General features: G+C 41.3%; 3 protein-coding genes across 12 annotated transcripts in view; 2 read left to right on the plus strand and 1 right to left on the minus strand.

Annotated features, from left to right (window-relative positions):
* pkn1b (protein kinase N1b) overlaps positions 1-6,103 on the plus strand; it is a 28,723-nt gene extending 22,620 nt beyond the window's left edge. For all 3 annotated transcript variants that reach the window (XM_029508487.1, XM_029508488.1, XM_029508486.1), the window contains 11 exons: positions 242-332; positions 1,845-1,939; positions 2,347-2,419; positions 3,380-3,471; positions 3,596-3,772; positions 3,940-4,002; positions 4,085-4,161; positions 4,321-4,463; positions 5,091-5,198; positions 5,299-5,379; positions 5,478-6,103. In XM_029508487.1, the coding sequence (XP_029364347.1) occupies positions 242-332; positions 1,845-1,939; positions 2,347-2,419; positions 3,380-3,471; positions 3,596-3,772; positions 3,940-4,002; positions 4,085-4,161; positions 4,321-4,463; positions 5,091-5,198; positions 5,299-5,379; positions 5,478-5,681 (1,204 nt within the window). In that variant the 3' untranslated portion in view covers positions 5,682-6,103. The remainder of the gene's footprint in view (positions 1-241; positions 333-1,844; positions 1,940-2,346; positions 2,420-3,379; positions 3,472-3,595; positions 3,773-3,939; positions 4,003-4,084; positions 4,162-4,320; positions 4,464-5,090; positions 5,199-5,298; positions 5,380-5,477) is intronic.
* A 3,084-nt stretch (positions 6,104-9,187) lies between these two features.
* engl (endoglin, like) lies at positions 9,188-22,896 on the plus strand. Of its 8 annotated transcripts, XM_029508827.1 has the most exons (17): positions 9,189-9,512; positions 10,212-10,337; positions 10,703-10,875; positions 11,457-11,594; positions 11,742-11,916; positions 12,762-12,933; positions 13,027-13,171; positions 13,421-13,613; positions 13,838-14,007; positions 14,373-14,528; positions 15,653-15,736; positions 15,848-16,102; positions 16,220-16,732; positions 17,054-17,198; positions 17,268-17,369; positions 18,026-18,140; positions 18,827-19,413. In XM_029508827.1, the coding sequence occupies exons 2-16, from the start codon at positions 10,271-10,273 to the stop codon at positions 18,136-18,138; spliced, it is 2,601 nt and encodes an 866-aa protein (XP_029364687.1). In that variant the 5' UTR covers positions 9,189-9,512; positions 10,212-10,270; the 3' UTR covers positions 18,139-18,140; positions 18,827-19,413. The 8 variants fall into 8 exon arrangements, with proteins under 8 accessions (XP_029364685.1, XP_029364682.1, XP_029364686.1 ...); XM_029508825.1 differs by lacking the exon at positions 18,827-19,413 and adding an exon at positions 22,544-22,896 and having other exon boundaries at positions 9,188-9,512; positions 15,653-16,102; XM_029508822.1 differs by having other exon boundaries at positions 9,188-9,512; positions 15,653-16,102.
* On the minus strand, positions 20,369-24,118 carry LOC115047716 (zinc finger protein Gfi-1b). The gene is made up of 6 exons (XM_029508832.1): positions 23,986-24,118; positions 22,904-23,190; positions 22,440-22,615; positions 21,042-21,176; positions 20,775-20,940; positions 20,369-20,684 (listed from the first exon to the last, which is right to left on the minus strand). Exons 2-6 carry the CDS (start codon positions 23,175-23,177, stop codon positions 20,488-20,490), a joined length of 948 nt encoding a protein of 315 aa, XP_029364692.1. The 5' UTR covers positions 23,178-23,190; positions 23,986-24,118; the 3' UTR covers positions 20,369-20,487.
* Positions 24,119-24,668: the final 550 nt, after the last annotated feature.

Consider the following 24,668-nt stretch of genomic DNA (forward strand, 5'->3'; position numbering starts at 1 on the left):
TTTTTTTTTTTTCTTTTTTTTTTTTTTTTACTGAAGCACATTCAGGTTTTTAAAATCATACATTCAGGCATGCCTTGTTCTACTGATGCTGCATATTCATGAAGTAGTGCTGATCATTTAAGAAGCACTTATACACATTTTATTTGTTACAGTTGTAATTTTTTTTTTCCACTTTTTTTATTTAATTTTATTTGTGCCAGATTTGTATTTAGTCTCAGTTCTGTGTTTGTTTGCATTGCAGAGAGATCTCAGTGGAGAAGCTGAATCTGGACAGCTACCCGCCTCCAAAAGCTGAGACCAGGAGAGATGTGGTGGATGCACCCGCTCCCTTGGTGAGTGAGGGGAAGAGAGGGATGAAGGCCAAGGAGGAAGGGAGGGACACAGAGGATTTTTAGACTGGGGGAAAATGGGAATCTTTTACACTATCATGTTACTACTCTGTTCAGTTCCACCTGCAGCCTTTGGCTTTGAAACAGTGCTCTAGTCATAAACCACCACACTGTGAGTAGCTGTGAAATCTAAGACAGAGAAGTGACCTGAGAAAGGAAAAGACGCATAATTAGAGGAATGAAGAACTTAAAACTCAGGGTGACAGCTTTAATGAGACATAACTGGATAGAGGGGAGCTTTAATTTGATCAAGGCCAAATCCGTGTTAGTTTCTCAGTGTGAAGAACACAATCTGCAGAGTGGCAAGTAGACAAGAGGAAGTACTTCAGAGAGAGAGAGAGAGAGAGACACAAAGAAGAGGGGAGGAGGAAAGAGACAGCTGAAGAAAGAAAAAAATGACTCACTGTGCTCACCCTGCCTGTTTGATGTTAGTAACATCAGAAAAATCATAGCAAACAACAACTTGACATTCTAACAGTGCTTTTTATTCACTACATGTACACACAGCTTCATTTCATTCATACAACATTTTTAATATATTTTTTCATTAGTCTGATTCTTTGTTTCTAAGTTGAACTGATTTTTATTATAAACAAATTCTCAATTTCAAATTTCCATAGCTCTGTATTGGGTTGAAGGGGGATGTGGGCAGTATTAAGGGTATGATGAAACTACATTTAAGAAAATATACATTTAAGTTGAGAGTAGATTTCTATTATAGTTTATTATCTCGTATCATTCAGAAAAAAAACTTGATTTCAGACACTGTTCATATTTCAACATTTCTAATAGCTTTTCTATCACCTGTTTTTGAAGCTTGGTCAACACTAAGCCTGTGGAACCTCGGAAGCTATTTTAGATACATTTGAATGATTTTTTTATATTATATATTACATTTTTTAACAGCTGGAAGAAAGAAAAACTGAGACTAAATCTCATTTCACCTCTTTTATTTTTATATCATGGGCCAGTACATTTACAGACTGCGCCTCGTGCAGCATGCTTTGGCAAAGCAGCGCTCACTTATGTCCGTGCCAATAAAGCAAATTTGAATTTTTGAGACCGGAGACACAGACAGACAGAATTAGACAGACAAGCACAGAGAGAGTCGGAGGGGGAGAGGGCTTGTGGCAGATGGTGCGTTCAACAGGGTTGCGGTATTATGGGATTAATTACTCTGATGTTTTTAGAGAACTAATTAGTAGTGAGGAAGGAATGGAGCGGACAGGAAGAGGGGAGGAGCGAGGCTGTTCGCCAGACGGGGATCTGGCAACGAGACATGATGAGCTTCAATAACTGTCTGTTTGTCTGCTTTTACTGAAGGTCATTACAGATGTTAGCACTCATTCTCCCTCTTCACGTGTTCCTCCCTTGTTGGTGTTTTCCCTCTATTTTCTACTTCTGTTTGGTGTTCCCGTTTCCCTTCCTGTTGCCTTCCTCTGTGGTGTTTTGCAGGAACAGACAGCAGTCATTGAGCCCCCATCCACAGTGAGCGTTCAACCTGTTCACGAGCAGCCAGCAAGATCGCAGTCGAAAAACTCTTTACGCAGGTGCAGTAACACACGAGGACAGGCACCCTCTCATGTCCTCTTTTCTTTATCTTTCTCTCGCTCTCTCTCACACACACACACACGAACACTACACCTACGTATCCTTTTACAATATGGCTAACACAGCTTGAGACTGGAAACACACCCCCACACACAATCTGGTGCTGTATTATAGCCTTTTTTTTAACACTCAGTATTAAAGCTAAGTCATCATTATTGTGAATTATAGCATATGTCAAGAAACACATGATGAAACATTGAATTAAACCCATCTTTTGTACTTTCCAAGTTTGGCCTATTGGATGTGTGTTTTTCTGGTGTTGGCGAGCACATAAATAAATATGGCATTATGTGAAGTTATATCACATCTCCTGCTTGTTAAACTGCTGCTAAAATCTTTATCTCAGATCCAGCAGAGGCCCTCTTTGCCTGCAGGACTTCAAGCTGATAGCAGTGCTGGGCAGAGGCCACTTTGGAAAGGTACTCGTGCTTCCTTTTTCCTCTCAAGTTGAACAGAATGCTTACACTGCGAATGCAAATGTCATGTCTACTATCTATTTTCTAGAAAGAGAGTTAATATCTGTTTGAACGGGTCAAATGGCTCTGTGACTGATAATGATTCACTCACAGAGAATTATCCAACCAACAATGCTGTTCCCTTCACAAAACTGCTTTAGTGTCTTGCAGCTGCAAAATTCAAATTAAAATATTTTTTTTTACGCGGATATGACCTCTTTATAATTACACTGTGCGGGCTGTTAAACACACTCCTTTCTGTACCATGTCATAGCCACTAACAATCCACAGTGAACAGAGCTCCGACACTAGACCCGATCCGATTTATTGTCCAGCAATGGAATTTTTTCTTGGGCACAATACACAATCATTGCTTTATAAACAATACACATCACAGAAAAAACATCCTAACAAAAACAGTTTCCTCACATGAAGTAGAGATACAAAGAGAAAGAAATGTACTAACTTTTCATTGTTAGTAGTATTTAAAGTACGTTTTTATGTTTTAATTAGCAAATGTCAAAAATGAAACTGAGTAAAGTAATCGACCCAACTGATCTAATAACAACATGTAGTGCCTTATTCCTTATCCCTGTCACAAAGCTCTATCTTTGACCAAAAATTGTCAAAAATAATCAATAATACATTGATAAGCCAATTAAAATAAAACAAAAATGTATTCCCCTTTCAGAACGTCAATGCTCAACTGTTGGAGGAAATTGCTGAGCCTTTATTTAATTGAACTATGTTGTGACTCAATATTTAGAATTAAGAGGTACAGACAGCAGAAAAATATTGGCTTAATATTGACTTTCACTAGCTTAACCCATCAAACTTTTGTTGTGCAACCTCATGTGCATTTTATTTGTGTTTAATTCTTTTAAATAATGAATTGATTAACACAGTTTTCACTGGACTTTTCAGGTGCTGCTATCCGAGTACAAACAGACAAGCAGCCTGTATGCCATCAAAGCCCTAAAGAAGGGAGACATTGTTGCACGGGACGAAGTGGAAAGGTAACTGTAATTTATGAGACAATTCAGGGTGCACAACACGAGTTCAACCACGTCATGATTACACATCGTACTGTACAGTAATTACTGTCTCATTCACACCCCCCCCTCCTCTGTCTGTCTCCAGTCTGATGTGTGAGAAGCGGATTTTTGAGACAGTCAACGGTTCCCACCATCCCTTCCTGGTCAACCTGTTTGCATGTTTCCAGACACCCGAACATGTGTGTTTTGTCATGGAGTACACAGCAGGAGGAGACCTCATGATGCACATACATGCTGACGTCTTTTCTGAGCCACGTGCTGTGTGAGTTCTGCTGTGTGTTACTGAGAAGATAGCATGATGTGTGTGTGTCAATGGAGTCAGCTTCATGCTTTATGTGTCTTTGAATATATCGTGAATAAATCAAGTGTGTGTATATCGTAGTGTGTGTGTTCAGTTTTCCATCTCCCCGTTTGTCCTGGGTTTGACAGGTTCTACTCAGCTTGTGTGGTCTTGGGTCTGCAGTTCCTTCATGACCATAAGATTGTGTATCGGTAAGTAGTTGGATCCATTACACGCTCCCTCTCTCCCCTCAGCACTCAGTCCTTAAAATGAATCCCATTTTTTCCTTATCAGGGATTTGAAATTGGACAATCTGCTGCTTGACACAGAAGGCTTTGTGAAGATAGCAGACTTTGGGCTCTGTAAAGAAGGTGAGTGTCCATTATTTAATAGCCATTCGCATTACAGAACAACAGGCTAGGGAAAAGTTCCATACATTTGTATAATTTATTTATCATGTATCAGTGAATGATTCTTTCTTTATCCCTCACTTCGGTCCTGCTCTCACTTAACTTCTCTGTTATACTAAGGAATGGGTTTTGGGGACAGGACCAGTACCTTCTGTGGGACCCCTGAGTTCCTGGCCCCCGAGGTGCTAACGGACACATCATACACCAGAGCAGTCGACTGGTGGGGACTTGGAGTGCTCATCTATGAAATGTTGGTGGGAGAGGTGAGAACACAGAGTTAGGGTTAATAACATTTTTGAATTCATGAAAATCCAATGATTCTATCAGTTGAAGAAGCCGCACTTATTAAGATAGAAATAGAGAAAAATAAATAGAAAAGGCTGTGCAGGATGTCCATGTCTGGTGATATCTACTGTACATGTTTGCTAACAAAATACAATTCTGCATGAAAACTATGACCACTAGCAGTGTGTACAGAGAGTTTGCGCTAAATAAGGTGGGCAGGCCTTGCTGGAAAAACTGTCCAGGTTCATCCTTAGGTGGTACCTCCCCGAATGATACGTGTCAGGCAGTGCCTGTCAGATCGGTGGAATGAATATTTGAAAGAGTTGTAATATTTGACATATATTACTAAAGCCACCATCCACTCAAAAATGTGTTTTGCTTGTTGTTACTGGACTGGATGTTTATCTTCACTGTGCAGACTAATAGATGTGCAGAATTTGACACTTGAAGGCTGTTTTCACATTGACCTGCTGGAAGGAGAACATTTCTCTGAGCACACCTTAAAACTGCAGATAAACTAGATCAGACACAAATCACCCAGAGAAACGATATTGTCTCTCCTCTGGCGAGTTGACAGTCCAGAATAAAACGTCTCTTTATTTCAGTCTCCGTTCCCTGGTGATGATGAGGAAGAGGTTTTTGACAGCATAGTGAACGATGAAGTGCGTTACCCTCGCTTCCTCTCCACCGAGGCCATCGGCATCATGAGACGGGTGAGACTCTGCTCTGCTCCTGGCTTTTGTTGGCAATTTAATTTATCTATACGACTAGACCCTTTGTTTCCACTTTTTGCTTTTTTTTTGTGTGTTCTAGCTATTAAGAAGGAATCCAGAGAGACGCCTGGGTTCTGGAGAGAAGGATGCTGAAGATGTCAAAAAGCAACCTTTCTTCAGAGTGAGATAACATTTTAAAGCTTTTCTCATTATCCCTGCCTGTTATATTAATGATGGAGACACTTCATATTCATAATAAACTAAATATATGTCATTTAGACAATGGACTGGGAAGCACTTCTTCAGAGAAAAGTCCTGCCACCATTTGTCCCAACCATCGGCGATAAAGAAGACGTCAGCAATTTCGACACAGAGTTCACAGCCGAGCCTCCCGCCCTCACGCCACCTCGCGAGCGTCGCACCCTCTCCTGCAGGGAACAGGACTACTTCAAAGATTTTGACTATGTCTCCGACCTCTGCTAGGGTCAGGGATCATAGGGTTTTAGCTGCTCACTGCCAGCCACAGACTCTGAAAGGAGACCAAGAAATGCAGACTATTCCACAAAGACAGAGAGGAACTTCACGACGCAGAGAGGCGAGGATACCTCTTATTCTGTCCTCTTCCTTTCCGTAACTGTGCTTGTGACGGGATGAAAGACTGGCTGGACTGAGCGTGTATGAATGGGGATCAGTGGAGTCTGATCTTATGTCATACACATGCCACGAACTTTGACTATCTGGAGTGGTTTTTAGATGAAGCTATGATGATGTCAGAAGATAATCAAGGTTATATAACAAATGGAAGATGAGATGATGGACCCCGCTGTTTGCCCTGCCTGGCAACACATCGAAGCATAAAAAAAAAAAAAAAAAAAAGAATTAGTGATTGTATGAAAATTCTCCAAGAGCCTCAAAAATCACAGTGAGAATGAAAAGTGGTTGTTTTGAGGGGAAGCAGTTTTGTATCTATTTTTCTCGCACTAGTGTGAATCTCTTGTCCCTTTATTGCTGGTGTTTGTTGCTGCTAAGTGTGTGTGTGTCTCTCTCTGTATGTTGATGTGTACAGTGTGGTATTTCTGCCTCAGTCATGAATGTCTCCACGTCAGACGCAATCATGCAAGACCTGTGAATGAGCACAAGGGGGAGGCAGAGGAATGAGAACTTCTTTTTGATCAGTGCTGTTTGTGGTCAGAGGCAGGAGCTGAGGGGGTGAGTGTATTTGACCAGAGGGTGCGGAGTAGAGTGCTATTTGTGTGTCTGTGCCTCACACAGGTCCCTTCATTACACCTCTTCATTGTCTTCTCTGTCTTTTAGTACAGTATTGATTTCAGCCATAATCATTTCTCAATGGTAAAAACTGTGCTCCATTTCTGTGATTAATAGTTGTTTTTTTTTTTTCTGTTTGTTTCCTCCTCTGTCATTTGCTGGTGAAATGTGGTGGAACTGTGACTCAGTAAAGATGTGAACCTGACACAGAATCACCGATGGAGGTCTCTTTCTTGCTAAATCTTAATTTCTAAACAGATTACCAGGTACAAATCATTCCATGAACGTGTATTCTAATGTGCTGCTTCACAGACCTGCTTAGTGTTTGTTCTTACAACAAGCACATTGTGAAAGATAAGACAATATAACCCTTCATTAATCCCTCAAAGAGGGGAAAAATGGTACATCAACTCAATATACACAGCCAGTAAGAAAAGATAGCTTTACGTAGGAGACAAGGCGGAATGGTGGCATAGTGTTTAGCACTGGTGCCCAACAAAAAGAAGGTTTGATTCCCGGGCCTGGGGCCTTTCTATGTGGAATTCACTCCATGTTCACAGCCCCCCCTGCAACCCAGGAAAGGATAAGTGGTAGAAGATGCATGAATGTAGTGGATAATCCTTCAACTTGTGGGAATATCTATAGAATGGAGATTGTGTTTCAGGAAATGTGAGCAATTAGAGTAAAAGAGTGTAAATGGTATCCTCTGGTTTTATATATCTGCAGCCATTTAGCAGCTTCTTGACACGGTGTTGTTCACAGAGCACAACACAAAAGACTGACTTAGGTGAATGCGTGATTAGGAAGATGACAGGAACAGCATCTTATTGTTATTGTTGAAGAAAGAAAGGCACAGACTAAAAATATGTTGTTGTAGTGTAAGTCATATAGACGTGGGGGGGGGGGGCTGTTGGAAAATTGTCGCTTGCAGATCAATGACAGATTTTTATGTTTGTATGTTTTAGATGTTCCTTGTTTGCATGTGTTTGTGTTACGTGATTATCTAGGACATGCACTGTATATGTAACTGACATAGAGCTCTGACGTATGACAGATTGCACAGATGATTATATTTTCTCTGGTTAATTGAAGAAATAGCAGACAGCATTATATGTAATTTTGTAGAAGGGTCACACTGACACCAGGTCAGAGAAAGTCCTAACCTCCAGCAGCTGATGCCATTTCATCTCTCATAACTCAAAAATATTCACATTGATTTTTCAGCCAAACGGGTACAATTTAATATAAGGGCTTAAAGTTTGTAATTTGCTTTGCAGCAGTGGGTAGCTAATTAGATGGTGAGCAGTGGAGTGACTCTGAATGAAGGCTCATGCAGAGCCACACCGGGTCCCAGCTGTTATTTGTAATGATTTCCTGAAATGGTAATTATTTTAAAAATTCTTGGGATTATTAGTGGAAAGAAAACTGGGTAGTGACAAATGTAGACTTGTAAAGAGGAACACACGCACTGAAACAGTCCCATGAAGAAAAGCAGCAAAGAACACTGAACCGTATCAGAGTGGTCTTTTGTCAGTTTTGCAAATGCAAAATGTGACCTGATATTACTGAACCACTGCTTAAAAAAATAACTATGCCGAAATCATTTCTCTTTGGATCCGGCTGCAGGGGAGTGGAGGGTGAAGTTTACGGTAACATCCAAAGCTCTAGGAGCAGCAGCAGCAGTTAAGTCATCCTGACTTTTAGTTTTAGCAGTATGTGGGATTTTTCAAGTTGCTCTAAGAGAAAAAGAAACCCTGAAACCCCTCAGAACCTCATTAAAAAGCCAGCAGGGAGATGGTAAACATAGTGGAGCATTTAGTAGCTGAAGAATAGCATGAGAAGTAGGGCCATTTTCCCATAGATTTCAATACAGTCTCACTTAATTTTACAACCAGTGGAGTCACCCCCTCACTGTCATCAGAGACTGCAGGTTTAAGGCTCCTCAGCTTTGGCCCCTGATAAAGGTGTATGTCACATGCAAGCTAACACTTACTGTAAAGTGTCAGAACTGCTGCAAAGACAAATTAACCAAACGGAGATGCCGTAGTCAGACACATATCACTGAACAAAGAATTTCACGGTCAAAGGCAAGTCCGTCCAAAGGAGGCAAACAGTTCAACATCGGGAAACAGGCCATACAGAGGAAAACTAAAGAGCAGTTGGTGCCACCTAAGAGGTGCAACACAATGCTTTAATTACACTGGAGATAACTGCCTCCGGTGTAGAGAGACACAGGTGCAGCAGAAAGACCCCCACAGGCTCTTATGGATAGTATTATCAAAAAAACAGAGTCCAGGTTATGTTGGCCAAGGGTTTCATATCATGACATTAAAAACAAACAAACAAAAAAAAAACTAGCGCAATCCATGTTAATTTGACTGCTGATTATTAATCAGTGTTTTTTTTTTATTATTATTATTATTTCCTTCATTTACTCTGATTGTCTGCAACATTTTGTGCTGGATGAGGAAATGTAACGTCATGTGCGTGTGTGTGTGTGTGTGTGCATGTGTTTGTGTTGCCCCCCTCCCCTGCATCTTCCCAAACTATTTGAGCAGCCAGTCAAAGCCCTGAGGTCCACCCTTCTCCTCCTCCATCCCTCCCACCTTCCCTCCTTCCCTCGCTCCAGCCCTCCTTCCTGTTGCCATCTACGTTTGGAGACGTTTTCGGGGCCTTTTATTCCTCTCCTCACCATCTCTCTCTCCACTTTGTCACACCATCCCTCGGTCCCTCCCATGGCCCCCTTTTAATTGTCCCCTACAGCCCCGCTCTCCCCGCCGGTCCCGCTCGGTGCGTAAAATGAATTTCCCCTGAGAAATATTTCCCGCAGGTCGCACCTCAGCTGGATGAAGACGCCTGACGCGACACGCGGCTGACGGCTGAACATTTCGCCCGCTTTGAGATGTGGAGGGTGTGTGTGACTGCGCGCTTGTGTGTTTAGGAAATGAGGGGGGCGTGTGTTGGGTGGTGAAAACTGTCCTCACAGTCCAGTCCGCAGGGAACAGCTGGACCAGCAGTCCTCCTGTCTGTCCCTCCGCCGCGCCGCAGGTGAGTCTTACGACATGAAAACTTTATTTACAAAAAAAAAAAAAAAAAGAGAGAGAGAGAACTGATGATTGAATCAACAGCTACAAAAGCAAAAACGTTAAACTCTTCTGATAACAATATAGCATTAAGAGCATGATTAAATCGTGCAGGTCTAATTCTATTGCATGATTTGCCTCATATTGAATTGAATGTACATATACATTATTTGTCATGTCATAGTTCAGAAGACCGTATCGCGTCTTTCTTAAAGGTCACTCTTGGGTACTAATAGTTAATAGACCTCAAACATTTTTTGACTTTTTGTCTCACAATTTATTGTTAAATCTTATTTTTAAGTTGAATATCTACATGAGGCCTATGCTTATTTAAAAAGGAGTTTTCACTGCCATTAGTCCGATGAATAGCATCTTTATTTAACTATTTCATGTGTAGTTATGTGTGAAATGTCAGATAAAAATACAATAGACAGTGTGTTGTAGCTCAGGGAGGATGACAATCAGTGCAAAATCCAAAGACTTTCAATTGACAACCATACGGTAAAAAAGCATAACAGAGGAAACTATTACTGATCACAAGAATGATTGTCAATCAACTAACCGATCAATCAGCTCATGCAGCTCTAATACTGAGATGAATAAATCATTTTGATTCCTCGGCACATTCCATCTTGCTGTATGAACTTGCTGTCTGTTTGGCCAGGGTCCAACTCCTGGGCCCTATGACATCACGTCATCACATCAAGTGCTAAAAACGCCACGATGCCATCACTGTCAGGAATTGGAAGGGCTGTTTTCTGTCTCCTTTTGCTCTGGAAAGGAGCAGCAGGTAAGAGCACAGGTGACCTCTGTACAACTGTGTAACATCGCACCCATTTTTCTTTAATTCTAGAACAAGTGCTGACTGTATTTGGAGGACAAGACAAGCATCCAATGGGACATTTCCTCTGGTCAAAGGCCTCAAATTAAAGCGTCAGAATGAAAGTGAAAACGGTTTTCCTGGGAACAATTTGTATTGGTCTTTCATATCTGCAGGAAAAGTTTAGCCAAACGTAACAATCATGGCTTTGGACAAGTATGCCTGCAGGCTGGAGCTCACTCATAGCTCATGTTATTTGTCATGTCACACCGAGGAAGACCACGGTTCATGTACTTCGGGTTCTCTTTATAGTTGTACATGCTGTTCCCCCTCAGCTCCAGGTGAGGAGGTGCAGTGCTCTGCGGCTGGTCCAGTGGGGCCCCTGCACCCCGTTCAGGGTCTGCTGGAGACATTCGAGGCAGGTCCTGGCTGTGCTGCCAGACAACATGGGAACAAGGAGACGCATGTCATCGCAGTGGGGAGAGCGACAAACAGCCCTGAAAACAAGGTCATACAGTCAGTTCAGTTATTAAAGTGAATTATAACAAAGCTTTGGACCTTCCTCTTAACCACCAATCAGTGATGAAATTCATTAAAATTACATTGATTTTTTATAAGACACTTCATTTTTTTGTTCTTCTATTCATCTTTATCTAAGCCATTTTATTGCACATTTTGCTCTGTACTTTATAACAAATCAATTTATTCATATTTTTAGCAGTTTTAGCTGCTAGGCTAACATGTTAGCTTGGAACCAGCCTGCCTTTCTCTTCTCTCACATTATCTATAAATATCTTCTGTAATCTGGCGTCTTTAGCTGCATGTCTGCTGTTTTCATTCAAGAAAACATTGCGTGCTGTTACACAGGGGGAACAAGGCAATTAAAAGCTGTTGAAAATATGAAAAGACCCAAATAATGCAATAAAATAAATAGATCTTTATTTCAATTGATTGATTAAAATATATCTGTAAATGGCTGTTAATTTCAGGGATAAGCGCACAAGAGTACTAAAATACATCTGTTACCCTGATGAAACTTGGATGAATACAGCTTCGCCACATTACACTCCCTTGCTCTTCTATCAATAGGTGACAGTGTTGCTGAAGCCTCTGTCTCTGTCCCCGTCACCTCTCAGAGCTCTCCATCTGCTGCTCACCTCTAAGCTCCCAGTCAGCTGGTGGCTGGAGGCTGAGAGACTTCCCCGCAACCTCCCAGTGCTGGTTCAGGTCAGTCGCAGGACAGCTCATCCATCCACTCCCTCGCTGTCAGTTCTCGTGTGATCGACCTCACATTTAAATGAAATACATGCAGAATTTTTATGTTCCCGTCCAACTCTGTCCACTGACGTTTCCCTGTTTGCCATCATCTGCCAGGTGTCCTCAAACTCCAGCGTACAATCCCACACACTGCGTTTGCATGTTCTCACGGTGCATGTGTTACCATTTCGCCCTCGCGCATTGCACCGCTGGGCTCTGAAACACTACGGCAGCCTGTCCTCTCTAACACACACGACACATGGCAACCGAGTCTACATTCGAGTGGGAGAGGGTGAGCCATCAAGGAACTCAACACGACTGTGATGTGAAATTATTTTCACAAATCAATGGTAGTGAACATTGGCCAATGTACTTACATTTGATTTGTTGAAGAAATTTTATTTTCGGTCTTTCAAGAAAGATTTGCTGTATGTTAAAGATCTGTTATTTTTCAGTTTCATGTAAAGTATTCTCTCAAAGATATATTTCTGGTTTTTACGATGAAAGACCATCTTAGTGTCGTTTTGTATTAGGAAACAAACCACACTGCAAAACAGGTTTTGCGATGTGTATTTCCAGTTTAAATGTTTTGTTGCTCCATTCAGTTTTCACAAAAAAATATAGATAAACATGATAATAGGGAGATCTTCATTATTTTTGCGATTGACTGAGCATTCCAATTTGACATTTTTTACATGACCTTATTCTGTCTCAGACATCTCCTTGTCACAATAAGAACACAGGCTGGTGATCAGAAGAGACCTTGCCTTTCTCATTGGCTGTCCAACATAATATATTTCAGTTAAAACTTGAACACCGTGGGCAGAGCTTAGGGTATTGACCTTTTTTTTTTTTTTTTTGCTTTTTGTGATGTCACAAAGTTACACAAGTTCTGACAGCTCGCTTTCAGACAGATTGTGAATTAGGACTAAATATCAGACCTTTAATAGAGCAATAACTGCTGCAAATGTTAAACCAAAACATCTGTGCACTGAACTGGTACAATGTGGCTTAAAATTCAGGTCATACTATCTTATAACCCATCTCCCGCCTCTGTTCTCAGGCTAGACTTGAGGCTCTGACAGATGGGGGGGGAATTTTCTAAATGAAAGATCTTGCTTTGCGTACATGTTACAGATCCAACTCTTCCTGCTGTGTGCCAGCTACAGTCCATGTTCCTCTCTCACAACTACCTAACCTCTGACCTGAAGTCACAGGAAGTGCAAGGCTGTGTCCACAGCCCAGCAGGTGGCATCATCCCAGAAATCCATGTGATCAAGCTCCATTCGGTTGGATCAGGGCTCTGTGGGTGAGAACATGTGGCCTCCTGGCAAGGTTAGTGTGCGGCCGTTGTACAGTCAGGCAAAGTTAAATCTTGTTTTTTGCTCTCCTTCTCCTTCAGCTCTCTGCAGGTAGAAGTGATTGTCTCTCTTGTGCCCCCAGCGGCCAACTCAAAGGCTCAGAAGGCTGTGTTGATTCTCAGCAGCTCTGTGCCAGTCAACTGGGCCATTGTTGCCCACCGTGTCCGGGGCCATATCGCCATCCACGTAAGAGCCACATCTTTAACCTTACTTTTACTTTCAACAGTCTACATTTCTTCGGTTCAGCCATAACCTTCACTGTTGGCTCCAATCATTAAGACACCTCATGAGACATTTAATGCAGCACTGCAAAGATCTCATCAATGCTGTCTACTTGTTGCACTTCTTTTGCCTTTTTTCCTTTACTGTACTCTGATTATGTACTTATTATTTTATATATCTGCATATATATGTGTCTCCTGTGTCTCTCCTTAGTCATCCAACAGTTTGTCCCCACCCTACCCTCCTGAGCCTGGCCTCACTGTGTCCAGTACCGTTAACTCAGAACTGTCCTCTATAGCTGATCTTCTTGCTTGGACAAGTGAAAACGGCTATACCAAGGTGACCTCATACACTGAGGCTGACCTGGCCAACCGCTTTGTGATCCAGCTGGCTGGGGGCGGGACAGGTCAGGACCCCTGTGTGTCTCTTGTTTCCATCACAGTGTGAGTGAACCGATCATTTATGTTTTGCTTTTCCCTCCTCCCCCCCGCCCCTCCCCCCACCCACCCGAATGCGAAACGAAACAGGATATTTCCATCAGCTCATTCAGTATATGCGTTAAAGTGTAAGTGTGAGTATTTCATGTCCCTGCTGGGCTGTCTCTGTGTCTCCTGTCTGTCTGTACCATAGACATGCTGGTAGTGATGAACCCTCCAGTTCTGGGGCCTCCCTGGGCTGAGCAGCGCCGGCTGAGGCATTGGCTGAATGGTGGAGGCAGTGATGGAAAAGGCCGGGAGAGTTTCACAGTGCAGTGTGAGGATGGACGCCTCAGCGTGACCGTGGACCAACACATCCTGCAGGTCTTCATACCTCAGTATTAAATGCAGTAATGTATGCAAACAATTCCAGAAGAAAGAAACACTTTGATCAAGTGTTTATCAAAGCATTTAAAGCTGCATAATCTGCACCTTTCAGTCGAGACTGGATCAGAGATCCATGTATAATGAGATATTGTGTCAAATTGCGTTTCCATCTGTCAAAGAATATAGTTGGTGATGTTGTTTTGATAAAATTCTTGGCCTAAATGTATTTTTGTCCAATATGTCAGATGTCAACATGATATATATTTACATTTACCAAGTGCGTGTTGGTTAACGTTACACGTTTCCAGTGATTCAGGGAAAGTTTGGAAGATACTTGGTGTCACATTGGTTCTCTGCTTCAGACCTTGTCTGTCCCAGTGGCTGCCGTGACTCTGCAGGACCCGACGTGCCAGGCTCAGTCTAATGGGAGCCATTTCCTGTTAGTGTTCCCAGTCATTTCCTGTGGGACTGAGGGTCTCCTCCTGGGAAAGCACAGAGGGGTGCAGTACAAGAACATGGTGAGATGAGAAATTTTGGACAGGAGTCGGGATAAAGAAAGCAGTCCTTCATTTTTCCATTTCACAAATCTCTTTATTGCTATACTGTTATTTTTTCAAAATTGAGTATTAAAGGCTTTAAATTTACACTAAACTAAAAGATACAGAAGCAAAGGGAAGGTGAGAGGTGTTCTGAGTAGAAGAGAAACAGTGGGTGAAGTTTTCACAGCAAGAAAACCAGAGGTAAAGTATATGTACTTAAAATAAAAGCAAAATTTATTTAGGCACTAGTTAAAAAGAAAAACACTTTACACACATAATGAATATTTGAAATTGTAGCAAGTGGAAGTTGTTCTTCACTTAAAACCTAAAATTGGATGCTGTGCAGAGGCAAATTACTGTTGTTTCCAACATTTCAGTTTTCCAAGCAGGATGACACATTTTAGAGGTGAAAAACAACAGAGGCAGCAAGTGTATGTGATGATACACAAAGTGTCAAAATAATATTTGTATTTTCTCAAGTATAATGACAAAGAGGCTAACAAAGCACAAAAATACATATACAAGAAAAAGTATTCATTAATATAAGATAAGATGAGATGAGAGGATAAAATAAAATGTCAATATATTTGCATGCTGAAAGTTTGACTTCACTGTTTCTGCATTTTGCACTAACTGAAACTGAGAGAGAAGGAACTGTGCCTTAAACATGAACACACGGACAGACAGTAGTTCAAAATATTAGCATGATTCCCCGTTCAAGCTGCAAGTATAACAAGGTTCATGAACAGATTGCCAAGGTTATTACTGATGAGCTGGGACTGAATATTATAATGTTTGATTTAACGTCATATAGCTTCTGCGGTGTCGTTGATACAAACGCCTGAGTGTTGAGAATGCAAAACCGAAAACCGATATTACCTGTGAATTGTCTCTACGTCCACAGAAAACAGCAGTTGACTTAAACTGGAGCCTTGTGGCGCACCACTAGTGAGATATACATGGATGAACTAAAGCAATAGAGAATTGAGTGTATCTATAAAGTATATGTTGTACTGTTTGGTTTGCTCGGGTTTACACGTACAGTATTTGCAGTGAATGATGCCATCCAGCATATTTCATATTGTTCCCTATTCCCTGCCCAGATGTTATTATGGAGAGAGGGGCCTCAGACCGTTCTGGCACTGAATGAAACAGAGAGGAAGTCCAAAAGTCCACTTGGCATACATGTGAGACATCTGTGTGTCTGTGTATGTGTGAGTGTATGCCTGACTGGCACGGTCACAATTATTATTTCAGCTATATTTTTATATGCTAAAATGAAACGATTTTCCTCTCAGTTCAGCTGTATGGTTGAGGAGCCCAGCCTCCTTGCACCCACTGCAGATAATGTCGATGAGGTAAACACTCCACAGCCTGGACGTGTCCCCTGGGCACCGGGGGATCCAGGGCACATTCCAGGACTAAGCAACCTCCCCACATCCAGACACAGATCTGGGCCTGTGTTTACTTTAAGACTTTTTGTCACAGAGAATTATGAGCAGAGGCGGATCGGCCCCTGTGTCGTCACTGCAGGACACCGTGTCTATGTTGAGGTATGTGTCGTTCACAGCCATGCACATAGAATTCATCAAATTCTCAATTTTGTTCTCATCGGCATTCTTGTCCAAAAATGTCGCCTCAGTTTGTCTTCATCATCTGTCACAACACAGATTTCAGCCACAGGTCCCCTCACAGACGTTGTGGATGTGAAGTCATGCGTGGTGTCACCTCTTTCAGACCCCAAAAAATCTCCTTTCTGGCCTGTCATAAGTGAGGGCTGCTCCTCAGACCCCTCACTGACCCTCAGCACAAAGACAAAGGATGGTGAAGATGAAGAGGATGAAAGTGACAGTGACAGTGAACCGGAAGAGGATGAAACAGAGGAAATGGAAAATGGCAAAATTTATCACAAAGTTGGAGATGTTTTAGTCAAACACAAAGTTTTGAGAAGACGGATGGAAAAGAATAACACAAGCACGCAGGCAACGGAGGAAATAAAGCTCTTTAGATTTAGTTTTGTCCTGCAATCGGTTTATAATGACTCTGTGCAGTTTCTCCACTGCAGTCTTGGCATGTGTGTCTCTGAGTCTTCCAGAGGCAAACCCGTGAAAGACGGAGCAAGCGATAACTGCCAGGGCAGACTGCGTGTCCCACCACTTGTGTCCATATCGCCCAAACATCAGGTACAGAATAAATTTCACACCAGATCTGTGTTTAATTGCACAAAACAAATGCAGGATGTAGAGTTGTGTCATGTGCAGCAACATGGCAGACTAAAGAAATAAGCTTTGTTAATTTTATTAAACGAAAAGAGTGTGAAGGTTCTGGAGACAAAAGAGTTTTCAGATAAGTACGTCAAACCTTGAATGGGTCCTGATCAGTCCGTCCTTCATCTGCAAGCCATGCTTTGTACCACCCTCTTGTTTGCCTGTTCTTATTACAGTCCTGCAATGTGGTAACAGCCCTCATTAACATCTAGCCCTTCTCCTGCGTTCACATCCCAGTGTGAGATCAGAAACCTGACCAGGCCCATGGTGGTCACCCAGTCTATCAGCTCATTGGCACACAATCTGCCGAGGCCCCCTGCTGGACAAAGAACCAAAAGACTGAGTGTCGCTCCGCTGGCGAGTCCAGACCCAAATGAAACCGGTGAGTATCGTTTGTTTGGTCATTTTTCAGTCGTGATGTTGCTGATACTGTCGCTCTCCCCGTGGCCAGGCTTGGTGATGCAGACTGGACCTGTGCTGGGAATCGTCTTTGCTGCCTTTATGATGGGTGTCAGCCTGATGGGTGGGCTGTGGTGCATCTACAACTACACAGGTTAGCAGATTAGTTTCCTTTAAGAACTCTAATGTCAGTTGTCATCTATCAATATCTCTTTTGCCGCTGTTAATCATGGATTAATTTAATATTATAGAAGTTTTAAGGAATTTGGGGAATTTTTCAGGATATTTATCAAGAGTCATACAAATACTAGAAGCAATTGTAGCCCTGCTCTGTGCGACAGCGTCAGTCTGCCTGCCAGTCTGTTAGTCTGTTTGATAAAATGCAAGAACTATTTTGTCTTGTAAATGTTTTTGTCAGGTCCATTTTTATTATTTATTCTCTGTCATCAGCCTCAGCTGTACTCTGTCTATTGCTGAGCAGTAAATGGTGACTTGAGTTCTAGCTTAAAGCAGCTCTGTCCCTCACAGAGCAAAAGTTGCATTTTTCTGTATTCAAGTGGCGCTGCCAATGATCTCATAGAAACTAATAACACATGTGCCATTGAATGTAATGTATTGTTGTAATATTAAAGGGCTCAAGTCGAGAGGCTGTGACATTCATATCAAACCTCACAACACTCACAAGTTTGTCTGAAAAGGGGGAGAAACGTTTCAAAATGATGACTGGAGGAGCTTGCAGGTTACCGTATTAAACGTCATGTAACTGTGGAGACATCACAAAGGAACAGTTCATTTGTGTATTTACTGCAGCAGCTTATCCAACACTACATGGAGGTGAAGGTCATCTAACTGACCAGACCCGTGGAGGCTACAGGACCTGGAATCCACTGCCACAGTCTGATCAGTCCTCCAGCTCAGTCTAGAGGTAAGACCTGATGATGGTTTTCTATGTGTTGGCAGTTATTCGGAAATTCAAGATTGCTTCTCTGCAGGGGGGTTTTAATTTACATGCTTCTTGTACATCCTGTCATATCGTGCAAATGCCAGTGATGCTAGCTTTGAAGCACTGACATTGTTTAGTCTTTGTTGTGGATACTTTTGTGGCAGATGTGTCAGATTTATGGACATCTTAAGGATATCTTATGGTATTGTTACTTAAACATTTTGATAGATTTTACGTTGTGTAGTATTCCTGACTAATTAGTATCATTATATATTTATCTATTTAATGACATTGCTGCTTGCTCTTCTGGGGAAAAAAAATATTAATTCTATCATTTATATAATAATGTATAAAAATAATTATAATAGTCTATTGAATTCAGTGAAACAAACAAGTATTAAGTTAAAGCATTTGGTCAACTAGTCAAGCAGAAGTTTACAAATGTTCCCTTTGTTCAAATTTGCATAAGCTAAAAGACTAAAACTCAACAGTATACTCCATCTGGGTGGCACACAGTGAACGTAATGCTGTATATTAAAATAAAACTTGTGCTTAGAGGCACAGAGAGTTCCAGAAAATGTACCATGGTTTGGCAAAGCACCTGCAGATTAAAAGTCTGATGTTGTCAGATAGATCTGAACAGTTTTATTCTTTTATCTCTGTCTCAGGATTTCCTCCAGCAAATCTGAGAAAAGAGATCTGGGACAGAGGTTCTAACAACTTGTTTTCAAGCACAGCTGCCTGTGTGTGTGTGTGTGCGCGTCTGTGTGTGTGAGAGAGAAAAAGACGTTTGTGCAACGCTCCTCTCAAGCATCTTTTCGTGGCTGTGCGGCAGAAATGCAAGAGGACCGAAACTATGTGAACACAGTAGCAGCAAGCCATTGCTATATCGTGACAAGTCAGACATATGACTCAAAGTGAAAGGTTGTTTGTTTGACACACAGTTATTTCAAAACTGGAAGCCAATCATCGCATGGAGGTTAATCTGGATTCAACAGGATCTGAATATGTTTGGAGTGACTCAGACGGAAACATTATCACCATCACATTTAGAGACAGCACAAGGTCAAAGTGTCAAGAGATTTCTGCATGTGTCTGTTTGATGAATCTGTGTTTTACAATCATCCTTGCATTTTTTCTCATAACTGTGAGCTGGATGTCTAAAATACTACTGTATATCTATCTGTCTGTGAATTCCCTTGTGTTTCTCTGGCAAACATGTTTTGAGTGAGCTATAAAGTAAATTAATATCGTCCTTTGTGCTCAAGTCATTTGACCCAAATAAAACAAACTCTGACATGTTAAGTCGGTCTTGTATGTAAAATGTATTGATTAATTTTTCAGCTAGTAACAAATTTCTTCCGCAGAAGTGCGGCAGAGAGCAGGCCTGTTTACAATCCTTTAAAATAACTTCAACAGCATCTACCAACATTTTACAATCATCAGCCACCTGAAAATGTTGGCAGCCCACATCCCAACAATAATAAAAGAGTAATGTGACATGTCTTTTTAAATAGAACTTATACATTCATTCATTCATTCTTATGTTAATTCCTTTTTTTTATTGAACTGTTTTGCATGTGATTTGTGGGTTTATTTGCAGTACCTTTGTAGTCCACCAGTAGGCCATAGCCCACGACTAACCTCAGTCATCAAAGATGACGACATTGAGCAGGGTTATATATATATATATGTATATAACCAAGAGAGAGAGAGACAGCTTCAAGTAAAAAGCTGCTTAAAAAAGCTTTAATTGGGGACTCGACGTTCGTAGACCTGCGTGCGAGCGTGAATAGTTGATTTTATCTCTGTATGTCTGGAGACCTGTTCAGGATGAACTCCGGCCGTCCATAGTGTCAGCTGAGACTGACTCCAAAATCATTTCAATACATTGTCAAAATAAGTCTCCTTTTAGATGCAAGCAGTGAAAGTACATCCTAGATCATGTATTGGATTGGATTGGATCTCTGAAACAAGCTAAAGTGAACTCATACACACACACACACACACACACACACACACACACACACGATCAAACTCATCCATCTCAGAAAAGAGTTTCTGAAAATAACACTGGTTGACTTTACGCTGCTGCCCAGTGCACACTGGAGTAATAACTCAATTATGTAAGTGAATGAGTTTTTGTGATGAGTTTCCTGAGGGATCTGTGATCGTTTTTCAAAATGAAAGAGCATGAATTGTATTTTTCAAGCAGTTTTATTGAACATTATCACACATGCATGGTTTATATTTTTAATTTCAAATGTATTAGGATTATTTACAAATTCAATTTGACTGAGCTTTGCTATCACTTGCTTGCTTCAGGGCCTCAGTTTTGAGTGTACATGTTTCCATATCTGCACTGTGTCTCTTGGTGGTGCTGTAAGTCAACCCTGCACCGGAAGGTGCGCTGACAGTGGGGGCAGCTGAACGGCTGATAACTGCTGTGCTTTCGGCTGTGTGTGATGAGGTTGGAGCTTTGGCTGAATCCTTTACCACACACCTTGCATACATGCGGTTTCTCGCCTGAGGATGGTCCAGAGCGAAGAAGTTCTCAGTGTTTGAAAGAAGGGCTTTGGACTTTAAACAGTACAGTTCTCTGCTGTGATGACCTACCTGTGTGTATGAAAGTGTGCTTCTTCATGTCTGATTTCTGGTGGAACCGTTTGCCGCAGTACTGGCAAGGGTAGGGTCTTGTGTCTGAGTGGATGAGGAGGTGTGTGGACAGGGTGGACGAGCGCTTGAACTCCTTTCCACACACTTTGCAGCCAAAGCTACGTTCCTGAAAATACGAGACACGGGCAAACACACAAAAAGATGAGGAGTATTTCTTTGCACTCTAAATGATTTCGCTCACAGAAACATCCTCACCATCCACTATACCTTTGTGCGACCATAGCTACCAACCGCCTTGAAGCCGAAGGGTATGTGGGGCACGTTTGGGGCAGAGGGTGATCTTGCCAGTGGATTCAGGACATGAGTCTGCAGGCCACCTGATAGCAGGGCTTCAGAAAGAGACTGCAGGACGCAGACAATGACAAAATGTCATGGATAATTCGATATAGTTTTGGGAAATTGAAATATTTGCAGTGTTAAGTGAGAAGATTTACAGCTTTTAAGAAACAGCCTGTCAAATATGAAGCAACAGCCAGTTGGCTTAGCTAACAGCCACAAAACAAATAGTTTGACTCTGTCAGCCAGTCAGTGGCCCTCTAAAGCTCAGAAACTTGTTATTTGCACGAAAACATTCGTCTAAAACTTCGGCTTTTTTATGATGAAAAATGTTGTGTCCCCAGGTGCGTTTCGTGCCTCTTTGTTTCTCCCCAGTCCTGTCTCCTTATACCTCCACCCGCTCCTTCTGATTATCAATAAGATACCCATGGCAGGGACAGCAAGTGACATTCAGGAGGGGGCAGAGCTTTCTGACACAGCTCCCCCCCCAGAACAACCAAAAGGTGGGGAACAATAACTGACATCAGGCACATTTTGTTGCCTGTTTCCTCACTGTTTGTGCTGAGAGAAGATAACCAGCCACTGGCCGTTACTTCATAGGTACCTTACAGATGTGAGAATAACATCAACTTTGTTATTTATTATTTAGCTAGTGTAATTCCCAAAATACTGACTGTTAAAGTATATTAAAGTAGTGTCAATCAGCCTGACTGACATATTGATCAACATTTGCTTTTGCAGATTTACTGTATATTGGTAATAATATAAATGGTCACTGGTAAATCAATTCAGCTGGCCTTGCTTTCTTTAATAAAATATATATGTACTTTATATTAAATATTGAAAAAACGCAATCCGCTAACATTGTCTACTAAAATGTGTTTTGTTACAAATCATAAATGTGTGATTATCAATGACTGCACAACCAGAAGAGATTTAGACATGTATTTTATATTCTGCTGATATTGAGTGGTGTTTTTGGAAACAAAAAACTTACATGTGGCACTTACAATTGACTTAATAATTTTTAATATAATTATTGTCATTGTTGTTGTCAACAACAATAACAATAATAATAATAATGATAATGATGGTAATAATAATAACTATTATTATTATTGCCATTATTATTATTATTATTATTATTATTATTATTATTAACATAACAGCTTAACACACTTACAGTTTTTATGTTACACACCAAGACGCCTAGACGTGCCATGGTCTAATTAGTAAATTATTGACTCTGGTTTCTTTCTTCATGGCAGCAGCTTATAACGACAAAGACAGCAAAGATGTGATAATTGTCAGAAAACACAGGCTTCTTACCTTTTCACAGAGAGGACACTGGCTGACTGGGGTTTTTAGGTCAGTGTGCAATGTGTGGTTGAGCAGCATGAAGACCAGTCTCTCCAGTTCCCTCTCTCTTTCAGATGCCTGATGTCCGCCTGATGACCATGCCAGGACAGGCACATGGGCAGCCCTGTTCGCCACAAAGGCTTTTGCTAGAATATGAAGAGATGAGGATGGTGACGTCTTAAATGTAAGAATCTCCATGATTGGGGATAGCTCCATTTTTTTCCGTCTTTCTAAGAGGTTTTTGCAGCGTTTCACGTACAGCTGTAGCAGCTACAGTCCATTTGCAAAATTACAAATATCTCAAATATCTCAAGGTTTCTTCTTGCTTCCTCATCACCCCTTTATAAATGTAATCATTGAGAGCACTTTTCGACTGTGACTATATGTCTTTTATCAACTTAATAATGTCAATAAAAAGTGAAAGAGTGCGTTACCTGGAGTCCAAGGATCATCTGTGGCTGCGGCGCCCCCTTTAAACTGGACAGTTATCCCATCCCATGGCGAGTAGGTTTCAGCCAGAAGGTCTTTGACCCCAAATGGCGAAGGCAAAGGATTCACAGCATCAGTGGGATGCCTCCTGTCCTGTCCCATCACATGCTGCACAGGCTGGGCTTCATCTGTTCGAGACCGGCAGTGCTGCCCAAAGGAATTCTTCGATGGGCCAACTAGATGAGACCTTTTAGTCTTGACAAGGAACGACCGTGGCATAGCAGAGAGGTGACTGGTGAGGGAGTGATGGGAGATGAGGTATAAAAAAACCTGCAGGAGTTCTTTTCATGCCACTTTTAGAGCCTCATACACTCAGATGGTACACACCTGCTGGTACATGTTCAGTTACAATGCCAAAGTTTGAGGTTTCCTCAATAAATACAGCGCTGCCACCTGCACTTAAGATTCAGGGCTTTCACTGAGGATAACCCTGTTGTGGTGTTGTCAGCCAACCTCTAATCAAACATTGCTGTGCTGCTTTTTATACTTGCATTTGAAATGCATATATACATATAATCTTATTGGAAACATCACAGTGAGGTCAATCACAAGCATTTCACCATTACCAGTGTAAATTATATAGGTGCTGAATTTGTGCATTTATCACAGATTGCTTTTTGTTTTTGTTTAAAAAGCCTTCATCGTTAATTGGTGCTTGTGAATTAGGAGTTTATATTTGATCATAGGTTAAAAAGTGTAAAGCCCGGAAGAAAGACTACACCAATTACTATGACGAGTGAAGATAACTAGACTCCAGACGAATAAACTAATTTTCCCTAATTTGTTTCAGCTCTTCGTATCGTCTTCTAAAATGAAGGGGATTTGTTTATTAACCTGAACTGAACTGAAATAATATTCCCCGCAACTTGAAATTACTCAGACAAAGTTGCAACACATATCAAGAGGTTGAATTTGTTATGTCGTACATACATTAGTAAGTTCAAAGTTGAAATATTATATATGGTACATTAGAAGGTCTTACCACGATAGCATAATAGTGAGATTCCAGTTATATTGTTGAGCTTACCTTTGTGTGGCGTAGCTGAAAGTCTGAAATGTTTCTTATGTCCTCTCTGCTGACAACGTCCTCTTTTCTCTTTCTCACGCCCATCAGATGGTGACATAACACAAAAGAGATTTGACTTGATTTTGAAACCCGAAAAATGATGGACTGGAGACATGGGAGGGGGAAAAAGGCCCCCAGAGACTGACTGGAATTACAAAAAAAAATATTTTCTAATCTATCTATTATCAAAAAATGAACACGTTTTAAAAACTGCTCTCCGAGTTGCAGTAAGAGGTTTGTGCCTCCGTTCCTCACACAGCACCAACATACTTTTGAGGTTAGGTCCCACTGTGTATCTGTGTATGAAGACATCACATTATACTACCGTCAAGAGAAAATTTTGATTCGTATGTGACCAATTATGCTTGTGTCACTTCTGGATTCACCATTTTAGTGGGTGGACTTGTGATAGCTTTTGGAAAGTTTGAATATCTCATCATTCTCATGTGAACATGTGGACCTTTGCCACTGATGTGTAGTTGCACATTACGACATCTACCTGTCAGCCTCTGTCTTCCTCTCTGTGTGTCTTTTTATGTGGTATTCAGTCACCCCACTCAGTTCTGTGAGTGAGGAAGGATTTTTTTTTTCTTTTTTCACTTCAATTTAAACACTCTATTATATCAAGTGTTCATTCCCCTCAG

This window comes from Echeneis naucrates, chromosome 8 (assembly GCF_900963305.1).
Source record: "Echeneis naucrates chromosome 8, fEcheNa1.1, whole genome shotgun sequence".
Lineage (NCBI taxonomy): Eukaryota > Metazoa > Chordata > Actinopteri > Carangiformes > Echeneidae > Echeneis > Echeneis naucrates.

Bases quoted from the DNA above. Each gene is read 5' to 3' on its own strand.
- engl (XM_029508825.1), top strand. From the start codon at position 10,271: ATGCCATCACTGTCAGGAATTGGAAGGGCTGTTTTCTGTCTCCTTTTG. The intron at 12,934-13,026 runs GTGAGAACATGT...CTTCTCCTTCAG, and splicing joins GTTGGATCAGGGCTCTGTGG to CTCTCTGCAGGTAGAAGTGA. The intron at 16,103-16,219 runs GTATGTGTCGTT...GTCACAACACAG, and splicing joins GACACCGTGTCTATGTTGAG to ATTTCAGCCACAGGTCCCCT.
- LOC115047716 (XM_029508832.1), bottom strand. From the start codon at position 23,177: ATGCCACGGTCGTTCCTTGTCAAGACTAAAAGGTCTCATCTAGTTGGC. The intron at 21,177-22,439 runs GTAAGAAGCCTG...TGCGTCCTGCAG, and splicing joins AGTGTCCTCTCTGTGAAAAG to TCTCTTTCTGAAGCCCTGCT. The intron at 20,941-21,041 runs GTATAGTGGATG...TCGTATTTTCAG, and splicing joins GTAGCTATGGTCGCACAAAG to GAACGTAGCTTTGGCTGCAA.